The following is a 26215-nucleotide window of genomic DNA, read 5'->3' as shown; positions in this document are numbered from 1 at the left end:
TTGGGGTTCCGCTGCAAGGTACCTCAGTACCCGAAAGCTAAGCTGTGGGGGTACGTATCCTCCCAAGGTTCTAGCCTTCAATAGAGGTAGAGAGGCCTACCTTACTTATCCGAACTTTTATAAGCCACCTTACTTTATCCTCTAGCCTTGGCCATAATCTTCTGGCAAGACACTTTCTACACAAATAGACACTGTTTAGACCTGGCTCTATCATATCCGTCACAGTCTTGATCCCAATTGGGGTCTCAGTAGATAAGAGACGAGGCCTATTTTGAAAAAAGCCAGACAGTCGCGATTATTCACAATCAACAAGAGTCCTGAACTGACAAAGTTGTTTCGGGCTCATTTTCTGCATCTAATCACGTATATTGAAACTTCAACTGTACATCTGTAACTCATAATTTCGCGGGCTAGTTCTATGCCCGACGTGGTGCCCGTGTCCTTGGGCCCCAAGATAAATCAACGCCTTCCTACAACATCCCTTTGTTCCAGACCATCCGGTGGCAGATATCTTAGTGTACAACAAAAGTTGACAACACGGCTCGACTCTGCTTTTTATCCCCGTGTATCGATTGCGCAAGCTGTCCGCTGGCGGCAACCTGCGTACCGATACTTGTTCATCAAGAACAGCGACAGATCCCAGCAATGTTCGACGGTAGGGAGTCATCCTACTAGATTCATCCTCCTCAGCTCTCAGCCTTCTTGGCGAATGCTGCGCCGTTTCCGTCCTTTTCCTTTTTTGCCAGCTTGTCTGACTTGCCTTCTGTATCCTTCTTGTCTGCTGCTGCGGCCTTCTTGTTTGTATCCGCTTGGTTGCTGTCGGCATCCTTGGGCGACTTGGCCTCCTTGCCCTCCTTGGCGACCTCCTTGGTGTCTTCCTTTGTGCCCTTCGTCTCTTTCTTCTTCTCTCCGACGACGAGGTTTTGCATATCAGTCTTGTCCTTCTCCCACTGGCTGCTGGCATCGCCGAACTGCTCTTTGACCTTCTTAGCCTTTTCGGCCTTTTCTTCTTCCTCTTTTTGGCTAGCAAGCCTCTCTTGTTCCATTTCCTGTATTGCGTTAGAATAGACTTCATGACGTTGCCATTGAGCAAGAGACGTACCTCCATGTGCTTGATGTCGTCAACACTAGGCTCGTAAAGATGCCAGATCGTGTAGTGCGGCAGACCGACAACAGAGTATTCCATGCGCTTCGCCATCTACACCGGAATGGTTAGTTCTCTTCTACATCCAGTAGCACAATCATCTTACCTTTCCGAATCCTTCCGTCTCAGCGTGCTTCTCGAAACTAAAAGCTGGGAAGTGTACTCCAGACCGGAAGACCTTGGCCTTGGCAAGAATACTGACGCCGCCCACTCCATCAATTTCCATCTCCATATCAGGGTCGCCATATGGGTCTCGCAGGTATGCCAAATGCGGCCGCCAAGTCGCATACTCGGCGTAACCTTCAACGATCACAGCATCTTCGTCCAGAGTGTCCGCGAGAGCTAGCGCCGTTTCTGATTCCTGCCATGAGTTGAGATCATACGGCTGCTCTCCACCAAGCCAATCGGGCAAAGGTCGCCAAACATCTGCGAACCGTTAGTGAGATACTCTCCCTCACCCCTTAGGGTTTCTCTGACTTACTTGGCACAATCACGTCCTTGTTGTGACGCATGAGATCTTCGAGGATGGTGAATGGGGCGGTTTCGACGTCAACGTCGCGCCAGTACACCCAGGAATGGTATGGCCGCAGGGCGGCACTGAGTAGCCAGTTACGGGCCTGGGCCATCAACTTCCTTCGGCTCGCCTGTGCCGCGAATCCGTGACGACTCTCCACATCCTGGTTGACCTTTTGTCCAAAATCCTTTTCGATGATGGAGATCTCGCCGTAAGGCTGTTTGGGGTCCTCATCGGCCTGAATCTCCTCTAGCATATCGTTGAGAACCTGTAGGGTGCGGTCCTTGGAGTCGGAGACCAGGAAGGCAAGGTCGATGAGGTGGTGGGGGTAGGTGAAGTTGCGCAGATGGGAGGCGAACATGGACAGATGTGACTCGGCGTCTCTCAGAGGGACACAGAGAAGAATGCGCTCCTCCCGCTCCCATCCTCTAGCAGTCCCCTGCACATTGCTGAGATCGTAGTATCGTACTGTTTCCAATTGCAAGTCGCTGCTGGCAGACAGCAGACCGAGGGAGAAGATGGAAGTCAGGGAGGCTCCCGGCCAGACGAAGACGAGAAAGAAGATGGCGACAACGGCGACAATGATGAGGCGAGTTACTAGACGCTGACGACGACGATTCGCGGGTGTTGAGGCTCGTGGTTGGTATCTGTTGAGAAGAGAATGACAGGTCAGCGAGGCGCGGCGCAAAGGATAGAAGCAATTAGCGAGGAGAGAACAAAGGTGTCTTCCTGACCTATGGGGGGAGATCTCGAACGTGTTCCCCCTTGGATATCCATTGGAGTAACCACTCGCATGATGCCGTGGCACCACCTTGGAGGCTGAGGAAGAATAAGAAGGCAACATCCAGGGCACTGGGTGGAAGTCGAATTCCCGGTCCCGAGGTGAGGGTGGAGAGTTGTACAGCAATGAAGCACCTCGCCCAGCCCTTGGGAGTCGTGAAGATTAAGCAGAGGAGAGCATCTAAAACCAGGGGGAGCGAGTGCTGTGATCGTTTGGCTAGCTGGAAAGTGCGGCTCGAGCAGCGAACGTGTCAAGTTGTCGAAAGGTATGAAGGCCGCGATCGCGATGGCGGATGACAATGCGTCTTGAGGAGGATAATATGGGTTGGGTCAGGTAGGTTAAGGGAGCGTCGACGGGATACCTGCGAATACGGGGTCTGGGACTGGGACTGGACCGGGACGCCAACTTTGGCTACGTATTATTTTATTTTCAGATTGCCTCTCTGTCATCCCAGGAATTGAATACCTAGGTACTTGGCGGCCCAGCCGTGACAGGGCACCTAGCCAGGTACCGGCACCCCTGCTTCGCGCCGTTTGGGAAGCATGCACAGTAAGGACAGCGTACTTTGAACGTGTCCATCTGCCAAAGGCAGGGTGGCAGGGCGGGAGGATGGGTACGCAGTGCACAGTCTGCCATGTAATTGGACGAATCTTGGCGCAAGAAGCCTCCCTGAGCTCCCACTAGTCTGGATTCCATTGCCTCAAGCTACGCGGGACCAAGGTACCGTGCCATTCGAGCTTCTGAATTCGCGACTATCTGGCCGTGCAATCGCCCGGGAGGTCTGTACATCTGCCTCCGTTAAAGCTTAACCTCCCTTCCATCCACGTTCGCTCCCAACGATAAGGCGGTATTCAGTGCTCTTCTAAGTCTTCTCTTAGGCACCCCCCTCCCCCCTTCAAATGCTTTCATGACACCGGCAAGCGTCAGTCATCCTCAAAAACTCCAACATCTGTCTGAAAACGTGAGCGTAGAGTCAGACTTGGTAGAGCTGACAGGAAGCAACCGATCAGAGAAATGGGAAACTTGGCTTATGGGCTTGTGGAAGACACTAGGGAGTATGGGCAAGATCACGACTAGGAAGAGATACGTCGTAAACCCCTTTAAACGCAGGTAGTAAGGTAAGTTCAGGCGCCTTACCGCAACACCCAAATTGAACAGGTAGGTCCCCTCGATGATGAAGTCTGGAGAGAGTACGCAACACAATACAAAGGTGTCGCGTTTCACTGTCAGACGTGAGGTATTCGGCATTCCCGAGGCCATCACACATAGACATTTTACCCACTCGCCCACATACTCCATCACACTGCGCTTGCGGTTGTGGGGAACATCAGGGAGGAGAGCGCGACTAGAGACCAACACTCCATGCCCCTCTGACATATTACTCATCTCCAACGCCTTACCACATTATCTCGACTGTATTAGCGGCAGGTGGATAAATTGCGCATGCGAGGCTACGCTTCACTGTAGGTATCATGAACGCAACGAAATAAAAGCGCTCTGAAGGATGTCACGAGGGATGAATATACCCACAGAATTCACATCACCGAGGCAAGGCAAGACGAGAAGGAATCCTAAACGTGGCCATCATTAGCAAAGTGAACCACACGTAAAGACTACTTGAGAAAGTATGATGATGGCATCAGGTCAGACGAGCCGGGTGTACTCATTCAGCCTAGCCGGCCTCGCAAACCCTGAACCTCAGAACGAGGAACCGAGAAGCTCAGCACTGAAGTCAAATGACGACTCCCGAGGGAGCCAACTCCACCACCTTCCTCGTCCCTCCGGAGAGGAACTCCAGTGCGGGAGGATGACTCGGCTGGCATGACATAGTTGAATGGATAAGCTGTGGTCATCATGATGTTGCGTGTGCCCCGGGTAGGAAGCCTGGGAAGCACGCGAGGGAAAACATTGCGAACAAAAAAATTCTTACCTGTGCTTGCGCGCTTGCCCACTATGTTGGTGGCGACAGCTCTTACGCTGAACAACCAAGATTGAATGCCTCCTGTGGGACTGTTCCTGTTAGCTATTTGACTCGAATGATCAAACAGTAGCAAAGGAGGAAGATAGACGTCGTGTCAGACAAAGTTTTTGGTATATGGGTTATCATCACAGAGTTCAGTAGCAGAACTGAATGATATGGTTGTTCATCATAGTCGACGATGTGCAGGTGCTGCAAAAAGAAGGACGGAAAAAAAGCGAAGTTGACATACCCAAAGAAAGTGTAGACAGGAAGTTCTGACGATGAGATATTCACCTGGTTTATTAACCTTGAACCATAGTTAGTGATGTTCTCTTTTCTGGTCTCTAGAGAATGTGCTGAAGGTCCATAGTGGCGTGGGATCAGATGGTGATGCATGTTTGTTCTTGCGCTCAGGAGATCGCGGGAACGGTGTGTAAGATATACATCATGAAAGTGGACAATGGGCGCGAATGAGGCTGCAAAAAACTTACCGAGTAAATTGCTCTCGAAGCTGACCATGCGAAAGCAGCCCATTTTGACTGCCGAAGCACTGATATTTTCGCGCTTGCGAAGGATGGTTGTTGAAGTTGATGGAGGAAAGGAGTGTGGTGAAAAATTTCGACTTCAAGTATCGAGCCTTATATGGCATAATGGGATGTCTCCACTTACCTTTGTGGACCCCGCGCCGGCGCGCAGATGCATCTAAGCGGGTATGGTGGCCGTACCACAGTGGTCGGTAACGACCTGGAAAATTCACCTCAGGCCTCATCTCGAGCAGCTAAGAAAGGCTCTCAACCCAGGCAAACGACGTCAGGTATTCATCAACTCTACACATATTGCGGGAAGTCACACTCTACCAGACTAATACTGCCAACCAACAAACCGAACAAACCACCTTCCTCGCTATTGGGAATAAAAAAAAACAGAGTCTCCATCAAGATGGCTGATCGACGGAGAATTAATGGACCGCCTGGTACAACGTTACCGCCCGTTTATGAGACTACGGATCCGATTGCGACCACCAGGGAAAGGCTGGCAAACGGAATTCGAGGATTGTGTTAGTTGACATTTGCTTTCCCCTTGGAATTTGATCATGCTAATAGTGAGAAGTTCTCAAGACTGGCGTCACTCCCACAGCTTCAGGCTCAGCATACATGGAGATTGAGCCACCACTCGGCCAGATCAAATCTCAGGCCGCTTCTCAGTCAAAGACCAATGGCATGAAGCTCATCTGCACTGTCCATGGGCCTCGTTCGCTTCCTCGATCCGCACCCTTCTCGCCCTACCTGGTGCTCTCAACTCATGTCAAATACGCTCCTTTCGCCACACGTCGACGTCGAGGCTACCTTCGTGACTCGAGTGAGAGAGATCTCAGCGTTCATCTCGATACGGCCCTACGCGGAGTCATTATTGCGGATAGATGGCCAAAAAGTGGCGTCGACGTGATTGTTACCATTATTGAAGGCGACCAAGAGCGAGAGGCGTCTCACTCCCAAGGCAACGAAGAGTGGGATATGATGAACGTTCTCAGTGGTTGCATCACCGTTGCCGCGGCGGCTCTCGCTGACGCTGGTATCGATTGCGTCGACATGGTCACCGGCGGTGTTGCAGCTCTTGTCTCTTCAAACGAACAAGACACTACAGACGCAGACGCACTGTCTATTGTCTTGGATCCCGTTTCTCTGGAGCACGACAAAATACTTGCCGCTTGCTGTGTGGCTTACCTCCCTTGTCGCGCGGAGATCACCAACCTTTGGGTGAAGGGTCAGCTCTCGCCGTTGGACCCCTTGCTCCATACGAAACTCATGGGTCGCGCTATTCAAGCTTCCAAGGGCAACTACCGCGCCGTTCTCGAGAGACTCGAAAGCAACCAACCACCCAGCAGTTAATCGATTAGACCATGGCAAATTACCTAGTGGAGGTTTGCAGCCCGGGTTCGAGAACACGGCGTTGATTTGTCGCGCCTTCGAAAAGAAGCCACAACTGAGCATGGCTTTCATGGTGACTCTGAGCGTCGAAAACTGAAGCATGCGTTGTCATGCATCAGCTCGGCATATTTTATCGGGTGATTCGCACTCGAGTGATCACGAAGGAGGATGAAGATCTTGGCAGACTGGCAGGTGAAAGCAAGACCACCTCGGGGAGCCCATGCAGAATTGTCAGATTAATGACGGTCGCCGAGCCCTCTACACATAGCCATACTCGTGACCGGTGCTCACAATACGGACTACGTCGAGAACAGGCGTTGCGGCCAAATCGACAAAAGATACCAGCTCCATGTATGAAGAAACATTGAGAGCTTGATTCGATAGATGAGGGGTGACAGATATGTTTAGCAAGAACTGGTGAAGTCTGTTCATTCGATGGTAGACTGGGAGGCAATAGAACTTCCCTCATCGCGATATGCCTGCTGAGAAATGAGCAAGTGAGCTGTAAATGCAGTACAGATTATCCCGAAAAGGTTTGCTTATGGCCGTTGCCTGTTCTTGTTCCAGCTCACTTCAAAGTGACCGCCTTGCTTTGTATTGAGACATCTATCCGCCTGGCAAGGAAAGGACATCATAGCGGTACTCCCTAGAAGTTTACTCCGTATAGACCTTCCAGGTTGTTGATGATACCTTCAAGGTTGAGCATGGATGCTTGTCAGGTACCCACTTTACCCCAACCTCGGCGGCGCAGTCGTCGCTCTGAGGAAGTCCTTAGCTCGTCTCTCGTAAGCACTCGGGCCCCGGCTTCCAGCTCCTCGGTGCTCTGGGCTCGCTATTGTCCGTCAGAGAACGGCGCTAAGGAGTGGAGAGACCTGGAGCGATCAGTGAGCTTCGCGGGCATGCGACAACATCCCTCCATCCCATCCGAGCTTCCGTCCTTATCCATCTCTACACCCCCACCGTCCTTGCCCTCTTGACGAGCCATCTTTGATCGACCTTGGGCCCCGATCGTCCGCGAGATACCATCGACGACCACCTGCCTAGTCGACGACCGTTCCTGACATTGGCCGTCCTCAGCTACCTTATTGGAGACCCGGTCAGCCGAACACCTCCTCGTGCCTGCTGTCCGCATAATGTTCTCCCGCATTCGACGTCACTGCCTATGATCCGAACCGCGACACTCCCAGCCGCCCCGAGCGATAAGGCTGCTGCCGCTGCCTTTGTATAATCTGGCCTGAATACCAACCCTTTCCTGGTGACCATGGACAATCTGCATCCACCTCCTACTCTGGAAAATACAGGGGTGTGGCAGAACCTCTCGCTGTGGACGGCCCACCAGGTTCAATACGCCGTAAACATCACCAAGCTGGCTCCTTCCTTCGAAGACCTGGTATGGGCTGGCCCGAGGATGGTGCGAAAGCTCACGGCCTATCTTCCCATTCCCGACTCCCTCGAGAGAGTCATTCCAGAAGCAACGGGACCCGGCATCTTACGTACTACCGACGCGGCTACGACCGCTGCCTTCGATATGAATATACCTCCTCCCATAGGCCATCTTCCCGGAACTGGGCCTGCTATTCCGGTTGATCCAGATGCTGTCTTGGCCTCTCCAAAGTTCACCATGGAGGGCGCAAGAGGGCTAGGTAGTGTCTTCAGCTATGCGACAAGCAAGTGGGCGCTTTGCTGTATCGCCATGGCAATCGTCCTCAACCGCACGCACATCTTCGCAGCTACTCGGCGACGCTTGCGACTCACTCTGCCAATTCGACTGGCCTTGCGTGGCCTTCCCGTTCTTCTATTTTTGGTACAAGCGCGCGGCCTACTGCGGTCAATCCAGTGCCAAACATCTCCTGACTTTGCCGAAATGCGCTGGGGAAACACAAGCAAGAGCTCCGAGCTCATGTTCTCACAAGCCGGCGGTCTCCTCCATACCATGAGTTCGGCACTGTTGTTGGGGGCTTCAGACGAAGCGTCCTGCGTAGCTGTAGGTATGATTCCGACAGATACCAATGACGCGACGCAGGACATGAGGGGATCTCTGTCTCTGTTGTGGCCGCTATTCGGAACGTTTTGTTTGAGTCAATTCCTGGAGACCGTATCGTGTGCTGTGCAGGGCCGACCCTTAGCTGCCGAGACGGGCATGACACTTTTCGAACACTCCCTTGCCTTTGCCGAGGCGGATGCTGCTATTAGCAACCAACTTGGCTGGGGCTTGTTTACCCAATCTCAAGTGGCAGATGCTGCTTCGACGAGCGCCAGCAGCATAGCCATCAGTCGCTCCATGATTCTCAGAAGGGTTAACACCTCACCCGAGGTTCTACTTGTTGCCTTTTTTTCAACCATGAGCCATATTACCAGCCATTTGCTAGGCATCTTCAACCTGCAAGCCAAATTCCGACTCGTCAGCACCGGATTCTGGGGCCTATGCTTCATGGCAAGCATTCTTTGGAGTGCTTTCACGTTCTCTTTGGATGATCCTGCGAAGCAAGGCCTGCTCAGATTTCCGACAGTCTGCATCATCGGCTTCATCCCTCATGTTCTTGTGCTAGGCGGCATTCTGGTCTGTTTCTTCATCTACCTGCTCGCTCTCGGTCTGGCGGCTCTCACGCCAATAGAGGGTCAATCGGGACAGAGGCTGAGCCTTCGCGAGCGGCTGGCACAAGCCCACGCCAACATGCAAGCCAACCTCTCTCTATCCGACATTCGGATCACTATGGAAATGGACTTTTACACCGCTTTGCTTCGGACCGGCTTTGGGGCTATTACCATGGCAAGCGAAGCCGTCTACCTAAACGAAGACAGAGACGTCACAATGAGACCGCACACGTGGCTTGAGGAAGAGAGGTACCGCGAGCTTGAAGAATTACGAAACCAGTGGATTGGAGCCGGCGCTCCTGACTCTCACTATGATGCTATTGGCACGATTGGTCTAGTGCCGGTCAGGGACGACCACATGTTGTCAAAGAATGGATACGCCCGCGAACGCGCGGCTCAAAAGGTGCCCAAATCACGGTCTGGGGAGCGAAGATTACGGGACGGCGTTGGCGCTGCGGAGCGGAGTGGCCGATGGTTGATGGCATTGGACTTCATCATGAACATCAACAGACTGATCTTCCGGACGTGGGCTACCACTATGCTGAAAATACTTTCCAAGATTGGCTTACGGCACCCGAAACTCCTCCTCTGGATCGTTCGCCGGCCCAAGGCTGCCACCGACTTGAGGAACTCGAATGCCAAGGATAGTGCCGGCCGTTCTCAAGCACCTGCAGGCCCCGCCGAGTCACCCATGAACATTCCACTGACCGACAGCGTTGATGTCGAATCCGAGTTCCGACAGCAAGTATGGAGGGGAAACCAGAACTGGGCTCCCATGGACGAGGCCGACCTCGATTCGAAGCTGTACGGCTGGTGGCTGAAGGGTGGATGGTGGGGTTCGGCAGATAACAGCGGAGAGTATCAACCGTTGGCAGCAAATGATGATGATGATACGACGAGCGTCGTTTCTTTCAGCACGAACGGCGACAGCGATTGGGAGTCGGAAGACGCTGGGCAGAGAACACCCACGCAGTCTAGGTCATGGGCTTCGCGCGAGCACACACCGGTCCTGGAGGATTCACTACAGCTGTCAGATCTGGCACGCCTGCTACACCCTAGCAACCCCGAAGAGAGGGAAGAGGCGCATGCGTTGGCCGCGCATTTGAGTAGTGACAGAATCGTGACACGATCTCAGTATCTCAGGTCACGGCAGCTACAGCGAACTCGGATACTGCAGCCAAACGGGCAGCCAAATCGTGTCACGACGCGGCCGGTCAAGATGACACCAGACGAGGAGGTTCAACGCTTGGAGCAGCTGCTGCTGTCCCGGCGCTCCCAGTTCTCGACTTCCGTGGATCGCGGGACATCGACATGGGCAGAAGGGGCGGCTGGTCTGGGTCCGGATGGTCCGCAGTGTGTTGTCTGCCAGAGTTCTCCCCGGACCATCATAGTCTGGCCCTGCCGGTGCTTGAGTCTTTGCGACGACTGCCGAGTGTCACTTGCTATGAACAACTTTGACAAATGTGTGTGCTGTCGTCGGGAGGTCATCAGCTTCAGCAGGATCTACGTGCCCTAGGGTTAAGTTGATAATGGCAGGGCGTCTACGAAGAAGCACGTTTGTACTTGCTAAAATGGGATATCAGAACATTGGGAAATTTTCGGCGTTTGGGGGCGGTTTGTAGCATAGTCATTTCATTGAGGTACACGGAATAGGGGTATCTTGTTGGTATTACATAGGTTAGTTATCTAGGCTTAGCGCTGAGCGTCACGTTCATTCAGGCGTGTGGCCCAAATTCCAGCTCACATTCCTGCCCATTCAACGCAAAATGCGCGCACATGCTTCGTACCACCGTTGACGTCGGGAACCTCTCCGCCAAACAAAAAGCCCTTCTTCACTGAAGTTCCCAGACGGCCACTGCCGACGATGTCAAGCATCGGTATCTTCTCATCCCAATCGTAGTTTGTAGCGAGGAAATGGGCGTGATACCGCAATGGATCACCCGGGTATACACTGTAATCAGCGCCAAAACGTAGACCAGGAGTCATGAAGTATCCTCTAGACTGCAAGTGTTGGTGCAACGGCCCGGCGAGAGGTTGAGGCACTGTTTCCTCAACTTCGCCTAAAGGCACGAGACCTTCGCTGGTTGTCGGCGTGACTGCCACGGACGGCTTGGCATCCACGCCATCACGGGGTTTGGAGCTCTTGTCTGGCACGGCACTTCCAAACAGAGAATCATCCACCTCGGAACCAGGTTTTGGCTGGGCCGCGGCCGACTTGGCGCCCTTGTTCCTCCGCGTCTGTTCCGTAGCTGCCTTCTTGGCCTGATCCTCTGCCAGCAGCTTCTGCGCCTTGCTTCGACGTTCTTTCAGTAGTGCAATGTAGGCCTGGCGGGTGGCCTTGTCCGGAGAGCGTAGGGACGACAGGTGATGCGAAGCCTCTTCGACGAGGCGGCCTACCTTGTTCTCGATGAGCACGCTGGCCTCCTCGGGTAGCAACTCCAGCGGCAGACTGAGAAACACGTTTTGTGTTGGGTTCTGCGGGGTCGTTCCCACCAGAACGGAGCAGATGTTGTGGCTGCGCCTAATTGTGGCCACATCTTCAGCGTCGAAGACGAGGTAGCGATCTGCGATCTTGGAGATGCGCACGGGAGGGACCGAAGGGTCTTCCAATGCTGCTGCCATTGTTCTTGCCTCGGACCTTTTTGGGTCGACCTTGCTGTCCTTGTGTCTGAGAGAAGAATGTTAGCTACTGCTGGAAGAGCTTGCATGCAAAAAGCTAGTAACAGTGCTGAAAGCCACATAATCATATCTCGTTAAAATGATAGTTTCGTCACAGAGTGTCAGTGGATTGACAGATTGATTGAGATTGGGTTGTTTAATCATTGAGCTTTGGGAGGTGTTGAAAAATGGTAGGAAATTCATAAGACTTACCCTGATGCGTGGTTGTCGGAGGCAAGAAGGAAGCATGGTTGGAAAAATTCGTAGGATTGAGGTTTATGGAGCTGGCAGTGGTGGAGACGGGCGGTGAGGCAGAACCCCTCTGACTCTTACGGTGGTGCTGGAGGTGTTTTGTATGCTCCGTAAGATAGCGTGGCGCTGTGGCTGTGCGTTTGTACTCTTCAACGTCGAGAAGGCTAGGATTTATACCTGCCTTTCGACTTGCAAGTTACCGTTTCGCAATTCAAACAATTTGACTGTTGACTAGATACCTCTGCCATATAATCCCACTGTTTCGACACTTTGGTCCAGAGAGAAACTACGAGTTCGAGGATCAAGCCCTTGAGGTACGGGTAGGGCGAACCTTCGTAGTATATCAGGACATTCACTGATAGGCTTGGGGACGCTGGATCATGGGTAGGTTGAAACAGCCTCATATTATTATAAGCTCAACTCAATCAGTCATTCATTCCATCGAATACTCAAAAGTCTAGCTTCTCCCCCTTCTTCCCCTCTGCCTTGGCTCCTTGGCCCCCATCCCCTTCATCCAACAAAGGCGGGAGAACGTAAGGCTTCACAATGAGCCCACTTGAGCTGCTCATTCTGAAGGAAAGGTCTTCCCGCGAAGACTGGCCCTCTATACCTCCTCCCCTCTCGTGGTAAACAGGGAGGCTATGCACCTTGAGCATACCTTGCACGACGTCTTCGGACTTGGTATTGGGCTCGATGTGCACTTTTCTCGGGAGGGGCAGCATTTCCAGCACTCCATCGCACAAAAGCTCCATCCATCGTGTAAATCCCGTCGATCGCGGGAATAACGAGGTAGACAGCGAGATCATAGCCGTCAGAATCCCTTCGTGCTGGCGCAGCAGTGCTCTCAGTTTGTGCAAGAATTGCAGGGCATCCGCCGGACGGCAGAGTGAGGAACCATAGAGTGCGGGCGACAGAAGGCTCGGCACTACGATACGATGGATAGCACCGGGCGGTGATGCCTTCAGCTTTGCTGAGACGTTGCTGATAAATGTGTCTAGAGGGGAAGAGCTGCCTGAACCCGATGGGTGGAGCCAGCTCATGGCAGCAGTCGATGGGGTCGCATGCAGTTCGCCCTTGATGTCACCAGGCTGTAGACGTTTCCCGAGGTCAAAAGAGTGACAGAAAACTTCGGCAGCCCCTGCTAGGCCGTTGTTGTTCGTCCCTAGAAGATTGTTCATCTTAGGTCAGTGTCCGTGGCCATTCCATGTTCCATGTGGTTCGGGAGAAACGTACTTGGTCCGGCATTGTTGCCAAGGCTCTCATATCTCCACGCTATTTTCATCTTCTCGTCTGATGCTGACGCCGATTTCTTCTTACTTGAGCCACTGGCTTTGCCAAGTCCTGGAAGCTCTCCTCTCCACGCGTCCGTTGGGCCAAGCACGTGTACTTGTTGGCCCTGCACGAGACCTTCGGCGGCATAGTATCTGAGAAGTACGCCCGAGAAGTCTGTCGTTCCAGACTCCTCTACAAGAATACTGTAGCCAAGCGGTAGCCCTGCGTGTCCTGCCAGGAGTTGGTCTAGTGATGCCGTTCCGGTGGAGGTTGTAGGACGGCCGTCAAGGGGTGATGAACGAGTCCCAGCCGGTGGTAGAGCTTCCTGCTTCGGAGCCATGGACTCTCTCACAGGACCTCTGGTGGATGGCCCCAGGACGACGTTCTTTTTCCTGAACGACATGGTGCCAGGTGTGCTTGAGACACTGAGTTACAAGTTCGCGACTAATACTGCTCGAAAATATGCAGTACCGGGCAGATTCTTGACTTGGAAGCAGCTGGGTTGTGGCACCTACCGTTGTGTTAGAAAAATGTTGCCCAAATAAATTACATAAAATTCTCATGAAAGTGGAAGTGATTCCGATTTTGACTCACTGGCAGTGTGTATAAGACAACAATCCAGAGGCCGCTTCTGATACTGCACTACTGGGATAAATTACTCACCAGTACTTCAGCGAAAATGAAACTATATGCACTCAGATACCTGACCTGGATATAGTTGAGAGCGCCGTGGAAGTGCTGGTACGTGAAGAAAGTAACCAGTAACTTAATTACATCAGATACAGGTTCAGTCCCCTCCACTGAAGAGGGCAGGTGGGGGTTGGTTGTTGCATTCACTTAGGTACCTTACCTTACAAAAATTTAAGCCCCACTGGTCGCAGTCAGGTACCTAATTATGCTTCCCAACCCGACGCGCCCCTCGTCCGATTGCACACTACACCGGTTAACTCAATCACTCTTCGATTTTTATTTTTTTTACCTTTCCGGCCGGAGCTTCACACACCACATCTCGAAAGTCACTTGCCGTCGCTCACGATCCTCAAGCCTTTGCGCCTCCGAACGAAAGACCTTGTTATCTTCCTCGCAACAACCGACGACAATACCGCGAATTACTCGTACCATTCACCTCGGAGAAGCACACCAAATTATACAGCAATTATGTCTGGCAGCGGCGATGTTACCCTCTTCGAGGAGTCCTTCACGGTCACCAACTACGACCAGTCCAAGTACGACAGAGTCGCCCGTATCTCGGCCACCTCGACCGACAACCAGACGCTCATGACCCTCGACATCAACATTGAGCTATTCTCTGCCTCCGTTTCCGACAGCCTGCACGTGGTTCTGGCGACTTCTCTGGCCCACGATGGCAGCAAGGACGACGAGAAGGGATGGCGGGACGTGACCAAGGGCACCCAGGACCGTGAGCCGTCATTGGCTGATATGTTCGATTACGTCTGCTACGGCAAGATCTACAAATTCGAGGACGCCGACGATGGTCAAACTATGTTCGTGTTCCCGCATTGAATCGAGTGCGCCGCGCAGAAGCTGACCGTGCTGCAATTATAGCAAGGCCTACGTCTCATTCGGAGGCCTGTTGATGTCCCTCGAAGGCCCCTACAAGAAGCTGACCCCGCTGAGAGTCGACTACGTCTACCTGCTTATCAAGAAATGATTGAAAAGATACTGGAACTTTTCGCAATGGGATTTCCAACGCTTACTCTCTCTATTCTGGCGCGCATAAAAGTGAGGTACTACAAAAGGCTGTACAGAAGTTGTATGGCCCTATACAGCAAGAGCATGGGCACCGGAGTTAAAGGCGTCAGGAAAAATATTTGAAAGAGCAAGCCAGGTTGTTCGTGATATTCCCCGGATCTCGGAACTTTAGTCCTGGCTCAAGCATCCATAGCCCCTAGAGACGGGTCCTGGTTATGCGGCCCAGGAAACGGCATTCGTCGATGGATTCTTTGCGCAATCTGATCGTACTCGGGCTCGTTCTCTTTAGTCAAGATACCCCGGCGGATAAAAAAGTCGAGAGCCACCAGCGCGCAATTTGGCTTCCATACGCCTTGTGCGAGTCCTTCGCGGACCTGCTCGACCGTGCACAGGCTGAACTCGGCGACTTCGCCGTCCTTTGGCTGCGGCACAACGTCTGCGGGTAGTTCGAGATCATAAATCCATTGAACCTCGGGATAAATCAGCCCTTCCTCGCCCGCCTCTGCCTCGGTGATGTAAATGTACGTGACGCCGCCAATAAACTTGGTCTGATGGCGAACAATCTCTTCCGGCAGGCTGGCTTCCTCGTCTGCCTCACGGATGACACACTCAAAGGGGTCTTCCCCCGTCATAAGTCCGCCGGCAACGGTATTGTCCAGCATGCCGGGGAAGGTTGACTTGGTCGGAGAGCGACGCGGAACCCAGATCTTGATACCGTGGCTCGCTGACGGGTCACGCACAAAGGCCGTCAAGTGAACGCCGTATCGCATGACACCGAACAATCCTGAGGCGGCCCTCTCAATGTCGAAAAGGAGTTCGCCATTGCGGCCGTACACGGGCCACAGCTCGTCGCGCCAACCCCGGAGGATGGGGAAGGTGTCGTTGGCTCTCCAGTACTCAGAGAGGTCCGCCGCCAGCTTGCTGCGGCTTTCTAACGTTGGCCCTTGGAAGGCTCTGAGAGTGCGCTTCTCCGAGTCGACTTGGACTTCCCCTTTGATGCTTTCGGGTACCTTGAGCAGCTCGTCGACCACCCTTGGCAGGACGTATCCGAGAGGTACATCGCCCTGCTCGTCTTTGAAAATGAGAGTGTACACTGAGCCAAACGTCTCAGCATTGGGGGTGTTGACTTGGGGCTGCCTGTACGGATATCTGCATCCTGGGTCAGCTGCGGGGGCTCGGCCTCGGGGTACAATATGCTCAGTGTCAGTGTTTCTCACGAGTCGACCTGGTCGATGAGATCAATGTTGGTGAAGGTCTTCATCTTGTCAGAGTATGTTCTCTTGGTCGTCTTGAGAAGCAACTGGGTGAAAATCCGGCCGAGGTTCAATGACGATCGTAGCATGTGTTGTTGTGTGCTCTGAAAGATGCGAGGAAGGCGTGGTCTAGAATAAGGTGCAGCCGGATCTCGAAACGACGTCGAGATGCATATAAGTCTGACCCCGATGCCGGAAGTGACGTGTGTCCAGCAATAAGAACCGGCATCAAAATCTTGGACCCCTCGAGTCGGACTTCGCAACGGCAAGTACAGAGTAAGGGTATATCCGTCAACCGGGTAGCGGATCCGATACAAGCATATGATTGGCTAGTGTTATCGAGGCTTCTTCCATCGTCTCGAGGCTTCCTCCACGACCTAATGCAGCTGCCCCTCCCCCCACCTTGGAGTTCGACAATAATTGTACTTGACCCGGTGCTGCTCACCTCATCGCCAACCTCATTCTCTCGCAAAGTCCTCAAGCACTGAAGCCTAGAACTTCGTCTCCCTCCGAGAAGCTCCCGTTTTTGTATAAGTACGCTGGTAATCATCTCTTTGATATACAGCCAACAAGCTAAGCTACTTGCTTCAAAGCTTCAAAGCGATTTCTCACCCTCTTCAACCAGATTTTCCGAGTCGTTCACGGGACGCTATCAAACGGCCTTCCACATCATCCAAGTCATCATTGCGTCCACCGCCATGTCCGGCCCACTCTTCGGCATCGTCCCGGCCGGCCAGCCCCTGCTGACGGACCCAACATCGGCGCCCTCGGAAACCTCCTTCCTCTATTCCATCTCCGCTGCTAGACCCTTCTCCCACATCACAGTCATGCTCCTCCCAGGCATCGTCCTGCCCCCCGACACCGCAGCCGCAATCTACTTTGCCACGGCCGCCGATGTCGCCGCCGCCACCGCAACGGGCCAGACGCCAAACTTCAAGTTCCTCGGCGGCATCGGCAGCGGCAAAGAAAGCGCAACCTTTAAACTCAACGCCGGCAGCAATGCCAACAACGGCGGTGACCCCAGCGTCATGATTGGCGTCTCGGTCGAGCCCGCCGAGTCCGTCTTCTCCCGCATCCAAGAGATCTCCGCCAACAAGGCCTCCTCCTCCTCCTCCAACGCTTCCTCCCAGCCGTCCACGCAGCTTCTGGCGCAGAACATAATCAAAAACGCCTTCAACTTCCTCGCGAGCTTCAGCGGCACGGCCGGGCCGGGAGGTGTCGAAGTCGTCCCGCTTAAGGCATTTGAAGAGTGGTGGAAAAAGTTTGAAAGTCGCGTGCGGTCCGATCCGAGCTTCCTCGAAAGACCGCAAGACTAAGGATGCCCACCGCCATTTGCTCACATGTTCCTCTTTACCTAGTACATAGCACTTTTAATCTGATACCCGAATAGATGATTTCATTGAATTCATGTTCAAGACACGTAGACAAACGCGGTCTAGTCTTCATTGTCATCTGTATGAAAAATTGGGCTGGAAAGGACTGGCGATTCGGCGTTGTACAACACCCAACGCAGAAGAGGAACAAACAAATCTGCGACAGCTCAATGCCATGCAATGCCTCCCAAAAGAAAAAAACAATCTCTCGTCTAAAGCGGCCCGGTGACACTTCCCGTGTGATGAAACGCCGTTAACTGCCTCCATTCCGAAAAGCCCAGAGGGGCCTTGATGCTGGGCCAATCCATCATGCCTGATAAACGCCGTCTCCAGAAGAATGAACAAGAAGAATTAAAAAAACACCCAGGTAATATCCCCATCCAGTCGCTAGCAGGCATACATAATCTTACACTGCGTATAGCAGGCATCTCTGTTACTTAATCCTCATCCAAGGGCTTCATAAGCGGACTCTTCAGTCGTGTCGGACTACCAGCGCGACTGCGACGTCCCGCATTCACCAGACTTGGTACCAGCCTCTCCCTGCTCTCCGTTCTCACTGCCAAACCACCGCGGTCCATCGAAAAGGTTGGTCGAGCGTCGTCGAATCGCTCAATGTTGAGTTTCGGGGTGGCAAGGCCGGAAGAATGACCTGCTCTGGAGCCCTCGCTGCTGTCAGAGTGCTCGTTCTCATCAGAGTCGACGGAGCCTAGCTCGAACTGATCGGCATCGCCCTCTTCAAGAACTCGTTCGTAGGTTGCCGATGACCGTCCGAAAAGCTTGTTGGTGAATGAAAAGCCCCGCCCGAACTTGCGAGGACTGCCCGGACGTCTCGTTCCACGAACGGCAGACGCAACCTTGCCGAACCATCGTGCTCGGCGGTCTCGCTTGCGCAGGAAAAAGGCTAAGACAACCAGAACCAGGATGAAAGCCAGGAGACCAGATCCAGATTTCGTCTTCGCCTTGTCCAGGAGCTCATCAGCATCCCAATCGTCGTCGTCATCGTTATCTCCGATCGTTATAGGGGAAAACTTGGATCCCGCGGGCTCAAAGTCGGTCGCGCCGGCAACGTTGCTTCCAAAGCCAACCGGCTGGGCACTTCCTGAGGGGGGAACTTGACCGGCGGCATACAGCACCATCTTACCCAGGGTCCAGCTGACTTCGACGCCATCGATTTCGTTGACTGGCTGGAAGGGATCGACGAACCCTTTTTCCTTGGCTTCCTCCAGGGTACCCTTCGTGACGTTGAGACCGGGTTGCGGCGTATGTTCAAGTCCTGGTCGCGGGATGCCGATTCCTTCGTAAAGGACATTGATGAGCCAGGACGCCTTGAAGCAGGCTTCCTGGGCATTCTTTGCTTTCTGGGCAGAAGACTTCTTTCGCGCATCAATCTTGGATTCGATATCCACCCAATTCTGTGTGCAAAAGTCCACCACGTTCTTCTGGTATGTTGCCAAGTCGTATGCCGTCTTGTGACCCTTTCCAAATACTCCGTGGGTCGTGTGCCAAAACTCCGAGACACCGACAAAGTGATTCACGTCGAAATCGATGTTTGGTACGTGCTGGCCGTTGAGGAGGCAAGGCTCATCTGTACACGGAGTGTCTTTTCCAAGTAGAGGCTCGGTTTGGCGCAGGCATTCGTCGAATCGACCGGTGCCGAGTAGGGAGAGTTCCTTGCCCACAGACTCAGCCTCGACAGGGTCGCCTTTGACGTCTGTTCGCAAGCCCGCAGGGAGGCACGGATCCGGTAGCTCGAGGTCGTTGGGCTTGCCGTACTGTTCTTTGAGCTTGTCGATATAACGCTCGCGGGCCTGGTTCGCGCCGTAGCCAAGCCAGGTGGCGGTGAAGACCCTGTGCTCAATGGTGCTGCCGTCCAGGGTGCGCAAGCGAACAAGCTTTAGATCGTCGGCATGCCTCTCAGCTTCTGTGCTGTTTGGCGCGAACGCAATCTGCGCCGAGGCACCTCCCATGTCCAGAAAGCCGTATGTGTGGTGGCCTTTACCGTGCGTGTGCTTGTCGGGGTGGTCGAAACCGCCAAGCAGATAGTTTGTAGCGAGCCAGCCGTACAGACCCTCAGTCTCCCCAGAGATTACCTGGATGTTGGTATTGCAGTCGGGTAGCGAGAATCGCGTGTTTTGTTGTAGGTAGGAGCACATGTTGCGGAGGAGAGCCTTTTGTTGGTGGTCGGGAAGGAGACGCATGCCGGCCGTAGCCATGAGGTAGACGGGCGTGTCGGCAACCTTCTTGTCGGGAACCTCCTTTAGGGCCAAGTTGATGAGGGATTCCAGGTGTCCGTGACCGATCTCTTCTGGCTTCTCGGCAAAGGAGGACACGCCAGGGCGAATCTTTTCGCTCGTCTGCAGCTTGATCTTGGGCAAACTATGAAGCTCTTCCACAGTGGCATGCTTTATGGCTTTGGCGTGATCCTTCCATTTGTAAACGTATAAGCGTGTGCCCGAGGAACCAGCATCAAAGATGATTCCATATCGCCCTATTCAGTGAACACTTGAGTCAGCTGGTTGCACAGTATAATGTCAAACGCGATGTTTTCTATGAGCGTACATTTTTTCCCCATGAGGAGCAGCTGGCGCAGTCAAGCTGCGGGTTATTTGCGGCAGGTTTGGCGTGGGTAGGTTGCAGAAGGCAGAAGGCGAGGCGGGATTATAGCATGGGCGAAGGGAACCCGGCTGATGACAGAGGAGTCGTTATCGAGGTCGAGTAAGCGTGGTGGTACGGCGCCTTGAGACTCGTTCGTTTGATCGATTTGAGTCGGTTGTTTGTTCTTTCGAGATTTGCTCCCTTGGTGGTCAAGGTCGAGGGATTTCGAAAACGCCTACAACAAGACCAGTCGCAATCGAGGATCGTCGTGTTTCGCGGCGATGTGGGCAGAGTTCGCGTAGAGGACGATAGGTGTTGGCAACGGAATGGGTTAGTTGAAAAACAATTGGGTAGTCGTAAAGGCAGGGCGCAGCGGCAGAAAACTGATTTCAAGAGAGTTTTGTCGTTTAAGATTGATTCAAGCGAGCGTCGGTCATCCTGGAGATTGGACAGGAGAGATTGGAGAATGAAGGTTGGCAATTGATTGCTCGATTGATTACTGGCGTCAGGGGAATAAACGGCCAAGGCAAATGGAAGGGACGGGGAGAGAAAAGAAGTCTGGAGACGTGGTTCTAGGACTCGGGGGTGGGACTCTGGAGTGGAGGGAGCTGATGGAGACGCAGACGCACTCGCGGTAGGTGAGTGGGTGAACAGACATACGCAGTAGGCAAACGGAGACGACGACGGGAGACGGAGACAGGGGGTGTGGCTCGTGTTGGGGCCTGGGCTGGCACGCCTTGGTATAAGTTGGTCCCTCTGGGAATGGGATTACTGAGGTGACAGGGTGGCAGAATGACGGGACAGGGTTGCATTCAGCCAGAGATTACGCATCCACGCACACTGTAAAGGTAGGTGGTTTCTGTTATCTCATGTCTTATCAGCGAGAAAAACATGGATAGCCAATGGAAGCTGGAGGCTAGAGCAGGTCTCCGCACTGTGTCGGGCACTTGCTTAAGTACCTTACCTACCTTGGAGGATTAGCCAAGCACCCAAGGTGCCTCAGTGCCTGCAGGCAGCATACAGACTGAGACTACAGAATAGTGGCTGGCTACCCTTTTCAACACTAGTCCTAAAGGTGAGGTGACGGGAGTTGAAAGATGGCAAACCGTCTGGCTGTGTGTCTGCGCCGGTCTTGACTTCAAACGAGGGAGTGCGTAACCGTCTGATTGTTGGTCATGATTGGTGCCCTCGGGGGAACGTGCCTTTTCCCCTCGACTGCCGGATACTTTAGGTACTGTCGCCCAGGGCTACACTGTACCTGCCGTGACAGCACCCAATGGAAGGTTGGACGGAAATGCTCTCGGGGGTTTCTGCATCTCGATGTACGGATACTTGCGCTGAAATCACGGTGCCAACTGCCAAGGTACCTTATCTTGTGTGTCCTCCCTTGATCATCGCCCAGAGCTGTTATGCAGCATTGCAGATACACTAGAGGTTTCTCACTGATAGGGACCATCAACCCGCGGGCCATCGACTTTATCCCTCACTTCCTTCTCCCTCGACTCAAGGACCGTGCCGGCGCGTAATGGAAGGAAAAGAAGCCTCGGAAGAATTGGGGGACCACACCAGTAGCAAGCACTAATCCAGCGCAGCGCGCCACTGTGCACGCTGCAGCGTCCATTGCAGTGCAAGTGTCGCCGGTCGGGCGTGCCGTGGTCCCTTACTCGCCATCGTCGCCTCCCTCTGGCCCGTGCACCGTGAGAATTCTTCGGATTGCTCACTGGGCTAGTGAGTTCACTAGCAGGTACCCCTGCTGTCGGACTGCAGAACTTGGTTGGACCCCTGACTTGGCGTGTCAGATTGGCCAGGCGGGAATGCCACGGCGCGACTACGGAGCACACTGTGCTCGCCACGTACGATGTACCTTACTTGCACTTCGTCGCACCTTGAGGCAGGCATGGCAGGCTACCGGTAGGCACGCAATTTGGGAAGCTCCTTCTGCAACCGTCGTTCCCACGGTTCCGAACTTTATGCTTACCTCATCACATGTCCACCAGGTGCAAGAGATATATCCCCCCCCCCCCAACCACGAGTCTCGTGACCTTATTGACTGCAGTCCTATGAGTGAGCGGAGTTGTGCAGATGCAGGGCACAGTGCTTCAAGACAGTGCCAAGGGATGCATGCAGGCCATCACGCAACTAATAAACTAACCGGCCCACGGTTACGACGAGGATTGCCCCGTCTGCTATCGCAACCTTGGCCCGAGATAATTTCTTATTCCCTTCTCTGCTCTTTCTTTTCCCATCTTGAAATTGGTGCACAATCTAATAAACCACATGGTTGCGGGGTCCATCGTACATGTATGGCAACTTGTCTTCAAACCGCCACGCATGTATCAAGTCGAGACTTTCTTCCTTTTGCTATTCGCTTTCTTTCTTTTTCCTCGTGACTATCAAAGGGATTGATTTATAGGCTCTCAAGTGTCCCCCGGAACAACATGGCTCCGTATCACACTCAACATATTGTACACTACAATACTTGGGTCGAATGAAGCTCTCCAAGTCCAAGTCAATATCACTTCTGCTTGCAAGGGGCAGCTCGTCGACCCACCCCCGCCCCCAATGATATCACGCTGTGCTTAACTTCCCATTTATAGCCTTCTTTCGTCTCAACATCCCGTCTGCTCTACCAGCATCACCAACTCTCCTTGGATTTGTGTCTTGTTCCCGCCCGCTTTGATATCTGAAACCACCGAGCGCCGATGTTGAGCACCAACGTCATACACCATCGTCCGGGGCTGCAGCGAATGGCATCCGCCCTCCCGCCGCGCATCATCCGTCGCTGACCCCTCACCCCACTGTCAACGCTCGTCCTGGCTTTCACCTGTCCTCCAGATGGGATGACTCCCCAACGCCTCCCATTGCAATCCCAGCTTGCGCCTATGCGGTGGCCCGGATCCCAGCTCCGGGAGAACAGGCAATGCGCTATAAACCAAGGCCGTCTGACTGCTGTCGACATGCATCGGTGACGAAACTAGTAGTCGAGGTTTCTGCTGTCTTCGTGCTTCCAGGCTGTGTCTCCTACCTCTGCACTGTCGCCACCACTGCACCGATCGTTGCGCTGCTGCTTGTAGCCATCTGCCGCCTAACATATCGCCGTTGCTGCCGCTCTTGGCGCGAGGTCTGTTGAACTTTTGCAGTTTCTTCCGTTTCTTCGGCATAGTCTTGGGACTCTCTTGGCCAGTTTCGATGTAACGCTCTTCGCCCACACGCGACAACGACGAAGTTGAGCTGTATCTCTTGATGGACCTTGGTCGGCCGAATCGTGGCATGACTGACAGTGTACCGAGTTCTCGCTGGCAGGCTCAGCAACTCAAATCGACTAAAGACAAGACTGATATGCGTATATCAATTACCAAAGGACTGTCAAACGCCTACCGTCATCGCCCCTGATATAAGTCACATCTCCGTACCCAAAGGCTCCTGCTACTTTGGCTACAACTCGTGGCCCATCCTCGAACAAGGTCTCGACCTCGTTTCAAACTCTTGAACAAGAGCCTTCATGTTGAAAACAAATATGTGGGTCGTCTATCGTCCATATTCCTTTTGCAACTTCTCCATCTATTGTTCCCTCCAAACACGTGTCTAGACAACAAAGGCATCTGTTCTCGAAGAGAACAATCATGGCCCATGTCACGGGTCCGCCAAATGGCCAAATGCTGCGGGAGCAAGGCCTGGACGTTTGACTGCTGTCCCAAGTCGTTAGTCGCGATGTTTCAGAGGCGAAGGATGGAAGAAATACGATAAAAATATGGCTCCGTTTCGTCGCGTCCCGTAGAGCCATGACTACTGTGACTGGTATGACCAGTCCGGATACCGGAAGAGAGGCCAACTCCAAGACCTCGCCCACGCGATATGGGCGGGTGTCTTGCAAGTGGGAGGCTCCCCGAGGGACCGCGAGGCATTGGTGTTCCCGTTCCCGTTCCCAGCCCGGACGCAATCGATAGCCCGAACCTTTCATGGCTGCCACTGCCATGTCCTCGGGGTGTACCTCGTGGGGTGCTCATGATGCCGCCTTCGCATTTTTTCAGCGTGCAGTTTCGTCGCATGTTAATAATATCCGGCTTACCTTGCGCAGGTCCTGGTTTTGACCAAGCTCTGTCGTCGCGAAGCGGCCCGGAACCTCCTCCGCCAGCAAGAGGTCTTCGATGTCCCCTTTCCGGCCCGACGTAGGAATGTGCATTGTTGTACGCAGACTGCGACTGCGATTCGTAGATGTTTTGCCTCGCTGCGGGTTCAGGAAACTCAAAAGCCGGTAATTGTAAGTCGTATTGAAGGTTGGAGTCAACTGCATCCGAGGCGGCCGCCTCCATCTGTCCCAACTCGGCTTTCCGCTTGACCTTGTCGTAGAGTTCCTGAACTTGTGTGAGCTTGCGGCACTTGTCTTGGTAGGAACGCGCAAGTTCTTCGTGTTTCCGTCGCATGTCGTCGTAGTCAACTGAGAGAGCTACTGGAAATTAGCAAACTTGTCTGTGACCTCAAAAGACGGCCACGCTGTTGTTTCGTACCTCGCATCTTTTCCTGGAGACTCGAAATGTCGGCATTCGCATCACCCACCGTCTTTTCGAATTTGGTGTTTAGGGTTTTCAGCTTCTCCGTCAGCGTCTTTTCGAGATAGCGCTGGTATATACTATGCTAGGTAAGTGACCAATGCCGAAGGAATTGGGACAGGGACCAGCTCACACTTCTTGGGTTGTCTGGTAGGCCCAAAAGCTCAGAGCCCTTCCTGCACATTCCATGATTATGTTGGGGCTCAGCCCGCTGAGAACGCTGGTTTTGTAGTCTTCGGTCAGGTTCAAGTTGGTCACCACAGCGTCGTCTGGATTGTTGAGCTGGCATTCACAAGCCGGGCACGACTTGCGGCGAACCTGAGCTTGGCCCGTCAAGCCATGACGCTTAGAGCAGTCTACACAAAAGATGTGACTGCACAGGTTCAGTTAGCTAGCGGCTGCTTGATTTGCTCAAGGATATCTTACTCACCTGCACGTGGTGACCAAGGCCTGGTCACTGAGCTCTTTCCGACACTTGAGAACGTTGCATTTAAGAGTATGTTCCATGGCCAACGCTGATGCTGGCCGTTGGATTAAGGGGAGGCTGTAGGATTTGCTACGTTTGGGGAACCTCGATGCTGGTCTGGCTTTTCACCGCCGCGATGTATCGAGTAGTTGTTTCGAAGACAGAGTATGGATTTTCGTGATTCGCTCGCAAAGTGCGAGTGCCTGTCCAGAGGACTAGGTTCGATTCTATCTCGGATCTTTCTCAAAAGAACTTCCCAGAGGTGAAAGGTATCGGTAGTTCAAGAGCGTTCGAGAGAAGAACGGATGCCATTGTTGCGGGTAAAGAATTTCATTGATGTTGGACTTAGCCTTCCTGGGGTACTTTCCTCATTTGACCTACTCGTAGGGCAGTGCGCTGGCCGATATTTCTCCGCGTGCGCAAACTGATAAGTGAGGTCCGCCCTCACGATAGGTAAGGTACCTTAAGGTAAGGAAGGTGGCGAGGACCTACCACAATTACCCACCTTCATTTGGTGCAGGCACGTACCTAGTACTTACACCATGGACTTATGAAGATGCTCCTGCCTCGTCGTTCCTCGAGTAAATGCTAGTAGATACCCGCCTACGATATGGCCGTGACTCTTCCGCGAGAGAAGAGGGATGGGTCACAAACTATTGAAATGAGATGCCTGGCCTATCAACATCGCTTGAACTCACTTTACGATACTGACGGGCTTGCCCTTGAAGTGATGGAAACACTGCCGCCTTTGTCTTGTTTCTCAACGAATAATGTTGCGAATAGGAGGCCGATCGTCTGTTTTCGAAGCTGAGGAAAGCATCTAGAAAGTCGGCTGCCGGAGCCGGTGGGAGACCCAGCCCGACTGCACCGGAGTGGGGCGCATCCCAACGGCCCCCAATCCCCGCAGTGCGGTTCGTTTCGTCTCGGTCTATCGGCCGGGTTTGGGTGACCCACAGTTAACCGAATCAGCGGGGCCGGCACTTTTCGCCGCTGTGGCCGTGTCGACGATGAGACATGCATGAAGCAGTGTCACCAGAATTCTGCTTCGCTTTCTACTTCGTCTAATTACCGGTAGCTCAGTGGTCCCCAATGAGTTTCACCAAGACTTCGAGGAGTCCGAAGGGACAATATTGAGCCTCGGTGTTTTCCGCTAATTCTGAG

The 26215-nt window shown here is 53.3% G+C and overlaps 12 protein-coding genes across 12 annotated transcripts; 4 read left to right on the top strand and 8 right to left on the bottom strand.

Moving 5' to 3' along the window:
• Positions 1-686: 686 nt before the first annotated feature.
• On the bottom strand, positions 687-2502 carry CABS01_08491 (mannan polymerase II complex ANP1 subunit; the record flags this gene model as incomplete). Its single annotated transcript, XM_060541850.1, has 5 exons — positions 687-1049; positions 1103-1198; positions 1251-1570; positions 1626-2305; positions 2393-2502. The coding sequence occupies 5 exons, from the start codon at positions 2500-2502 to the stop codon at positions 687-689; spliced, it is 1569 nt and encodes a 522-aa protein (XP_060402007.1).
• A 2836-nt stretch (positions 2503-5338) lies between these two features.
• Positions 5339-6288, top strand: CABS01_08490 (3' exoribonuclease; the record flags this gene model as incomplete). Its single annotated transcript, XM_060541849.1, has 2 exons — positions 5339-5456; positions 5510-6288. The coding sequence occupies 2 exons, from the start codon at positions 5339-5341 to the stop codon at positions 6286-6288; spliced, it is 897 nt and encodes a 298-aa protein (XP_060402006.1).
• Positions 6289-6457: 169 nt separating this feature from the next.
• CABS01_08489 (uncharacterized protein) lies at positions 6458-6796 on the bottom strand (the record flags this gene model as incomplete). The annotated part of the gene is made up of 1 exon (XM_060541848.1): positions 6458-6796. The coding sequence occupies one exon, from the start codon at positions 6794-6796 to the stop codon at positions 6458-6460; it is 339 nt and encodes a 112-aa protein (XP_060402005.1).
• A 792-nt stretch (positions 6797-7588) lies between these two features.
• On the top strand, positions 7589-10438 carry CABS01_08488 (uncharacterized protein; the record flags this gene model as incomplete). Its single annotated transcript, XM_060541847.1, has 1 exon — positions 7589-10438. One exon carries the CDS (start codon positions 7589-7591, stop codon positions 10436-10438), a length of 2850 nt encoding a protein of 949 aa, XP_060402004.1.
• Positions 10439-10662: 224 nt separating this feature from the next.
• On the bottom strand, positions 10663-11544 carry CABS01_08487 (tRNA intron endonuclease; the record flags this gene model as incomplete). The annotated part of the gene is made up of 1 exon (XM_060541846.1): positions 10663-11544. One exon carries the CDS (start codon positions 11542-11544, stop codon positions 10663-10665), a length of 882 nt encoding a protein of 293 aa, XP_060402003.1.
• A 737-nt stretch (positions 11545-12281) lies between these two features.
• Positions 12282-13507, bottom strand: CABS01_08486 (paxneb protein; the record flags this gene model as incomplete). The annotated part of the gene is made up of 2 exons (XM_060541845.1): positions 12282-12994; positions 13066-13507. 2 exons carry the CDS (start codon positions 13505-13507, stop codon positions 12282-12284), a joined length of 1155 nt encoding a protein of 384 aa, XP_060402002.1.
• A 755-nt stretch (positions 13508-14262) lies between these two features.
• Positions 14263-14776, top strand: CABS01_08485 (RNA polymerase Rpb8; the record flags this gene model as incomplete). The annotated part of the gene is made up of 2 exons (XM_060541844.1): positions 14263-14609; positions 14671-14776. The coding sequence occupies 2 exons, from the start codon at positions 14263-14265 to the stop codon at positions 14774-14776; spliced, it is 453 nt and encodes a 150-aa protein (XP_060402001.1).
• A 220-nt stretch (positions 14777-14996) lies between these two features.
• On the bottom strand, positions 14997-16159 carry CABS01_08484 (NUDIX domain-containing protein; the record flags this gene model as incomplete). Its single annotated transcript, XM_060541843.1, has 2 exons — positions 14997-15966; positions 16035-16159. 2 exons carry the CDS (start codon positions 16157-16159, stop codon positions 14997-14999), a joined length of 1095 nt encoding a protein of 364 aa, XP_060402000.1.
• A 609-nt stretch (positions 16160-16768) lies between these two features.
• CABS01_08483 (uncharacterized protein) lies at positions 16769-17386 on the top strand (the record flags this gene model as incomplete). The annotated part of the gene is made up of 1 exon (XM_060541842.1): positions 16769-17386. The coding sequence occupies one exon, from the start codon at positions 16769-16771 to the stop codon at positions 17384-17386; it is 618 nt and encodes a 205-aa protein (XP_060401999.1).
• Positions 17387-17880: 494 nt separating this feature from the next.
• CABS01_08482 (GDA1/CD39 family protein) lies at positions 17881-20015 on the bottom strand (the record flags this gene model as incomplete). Its single annotated transcript, XM_060541841.1, has 2 exons — positions 17881-19931; positions 20003-20015. The coding sequence occupies 2 exons, from the start codon at positions 20013-20015 to the stop codon at positions 17881-17883; spliced, it is 2064 nt and encodes a 687-aa protein (XP_060401998.1).
• Positions 20016-22839: 2824 nt separating this feature from the next.
• CABS01_08481 (uncharacterized protein) lies at positions 22840-23310 on the bottom strand (the record flags this gene model as incomplete). Its single annotated transcript, XM_060541840.1, has 1 exon — positions 22840-23310. The coding sequence occupies one exon, from the start codon at positions 23308-23310 to the stop codon at positions 22840-22842; it is 471 nt and encodes a 156-aa protein (XP_060401997.1).
• A 361-nt stretch (positions 23311-23671) lies between these two features.
• On the bottom strand, positions 23672-25095 carry CABS01_08480 (E3 ubiquitin-protein ligase CCNB1IP1; the record flags this gene model as incomplete). The annotated part of the gene is made up of 6 exons (XM_060541839.1): positions 23672-23727; positions 24030-24053; positions 24108-24485; positions 24547-24668; positions 24722-24961; positions 25019-25095. 6 exons carry the CDS (start codon positions 25093-25095, stop codon positions 23672-23674), a joined length of 897 nt encoding a protein of 298 aa, XP_060401996.1.
• Between the last annotated feature and the right edge of the window lie 1120 nt (positions 25096-26215).

Source organism: Colletotrichum abscissum (genome assembly GCF_030869225.1).
Source record: "Colletotrichum abscissum strain IMI 504890 chromosome Unknown Scaffold_19.1, whole genome shotgun sequence".
NCBI lineage: Eukaryota > Fungi > Ascomycota > Sordariomycetes > Glomerellales > Glomerellaceae > Colletotrichum > Colletotrichum abscissum.
This window is presented reverse-complemented; position numbering and strand designations above follow the sequence as displayed.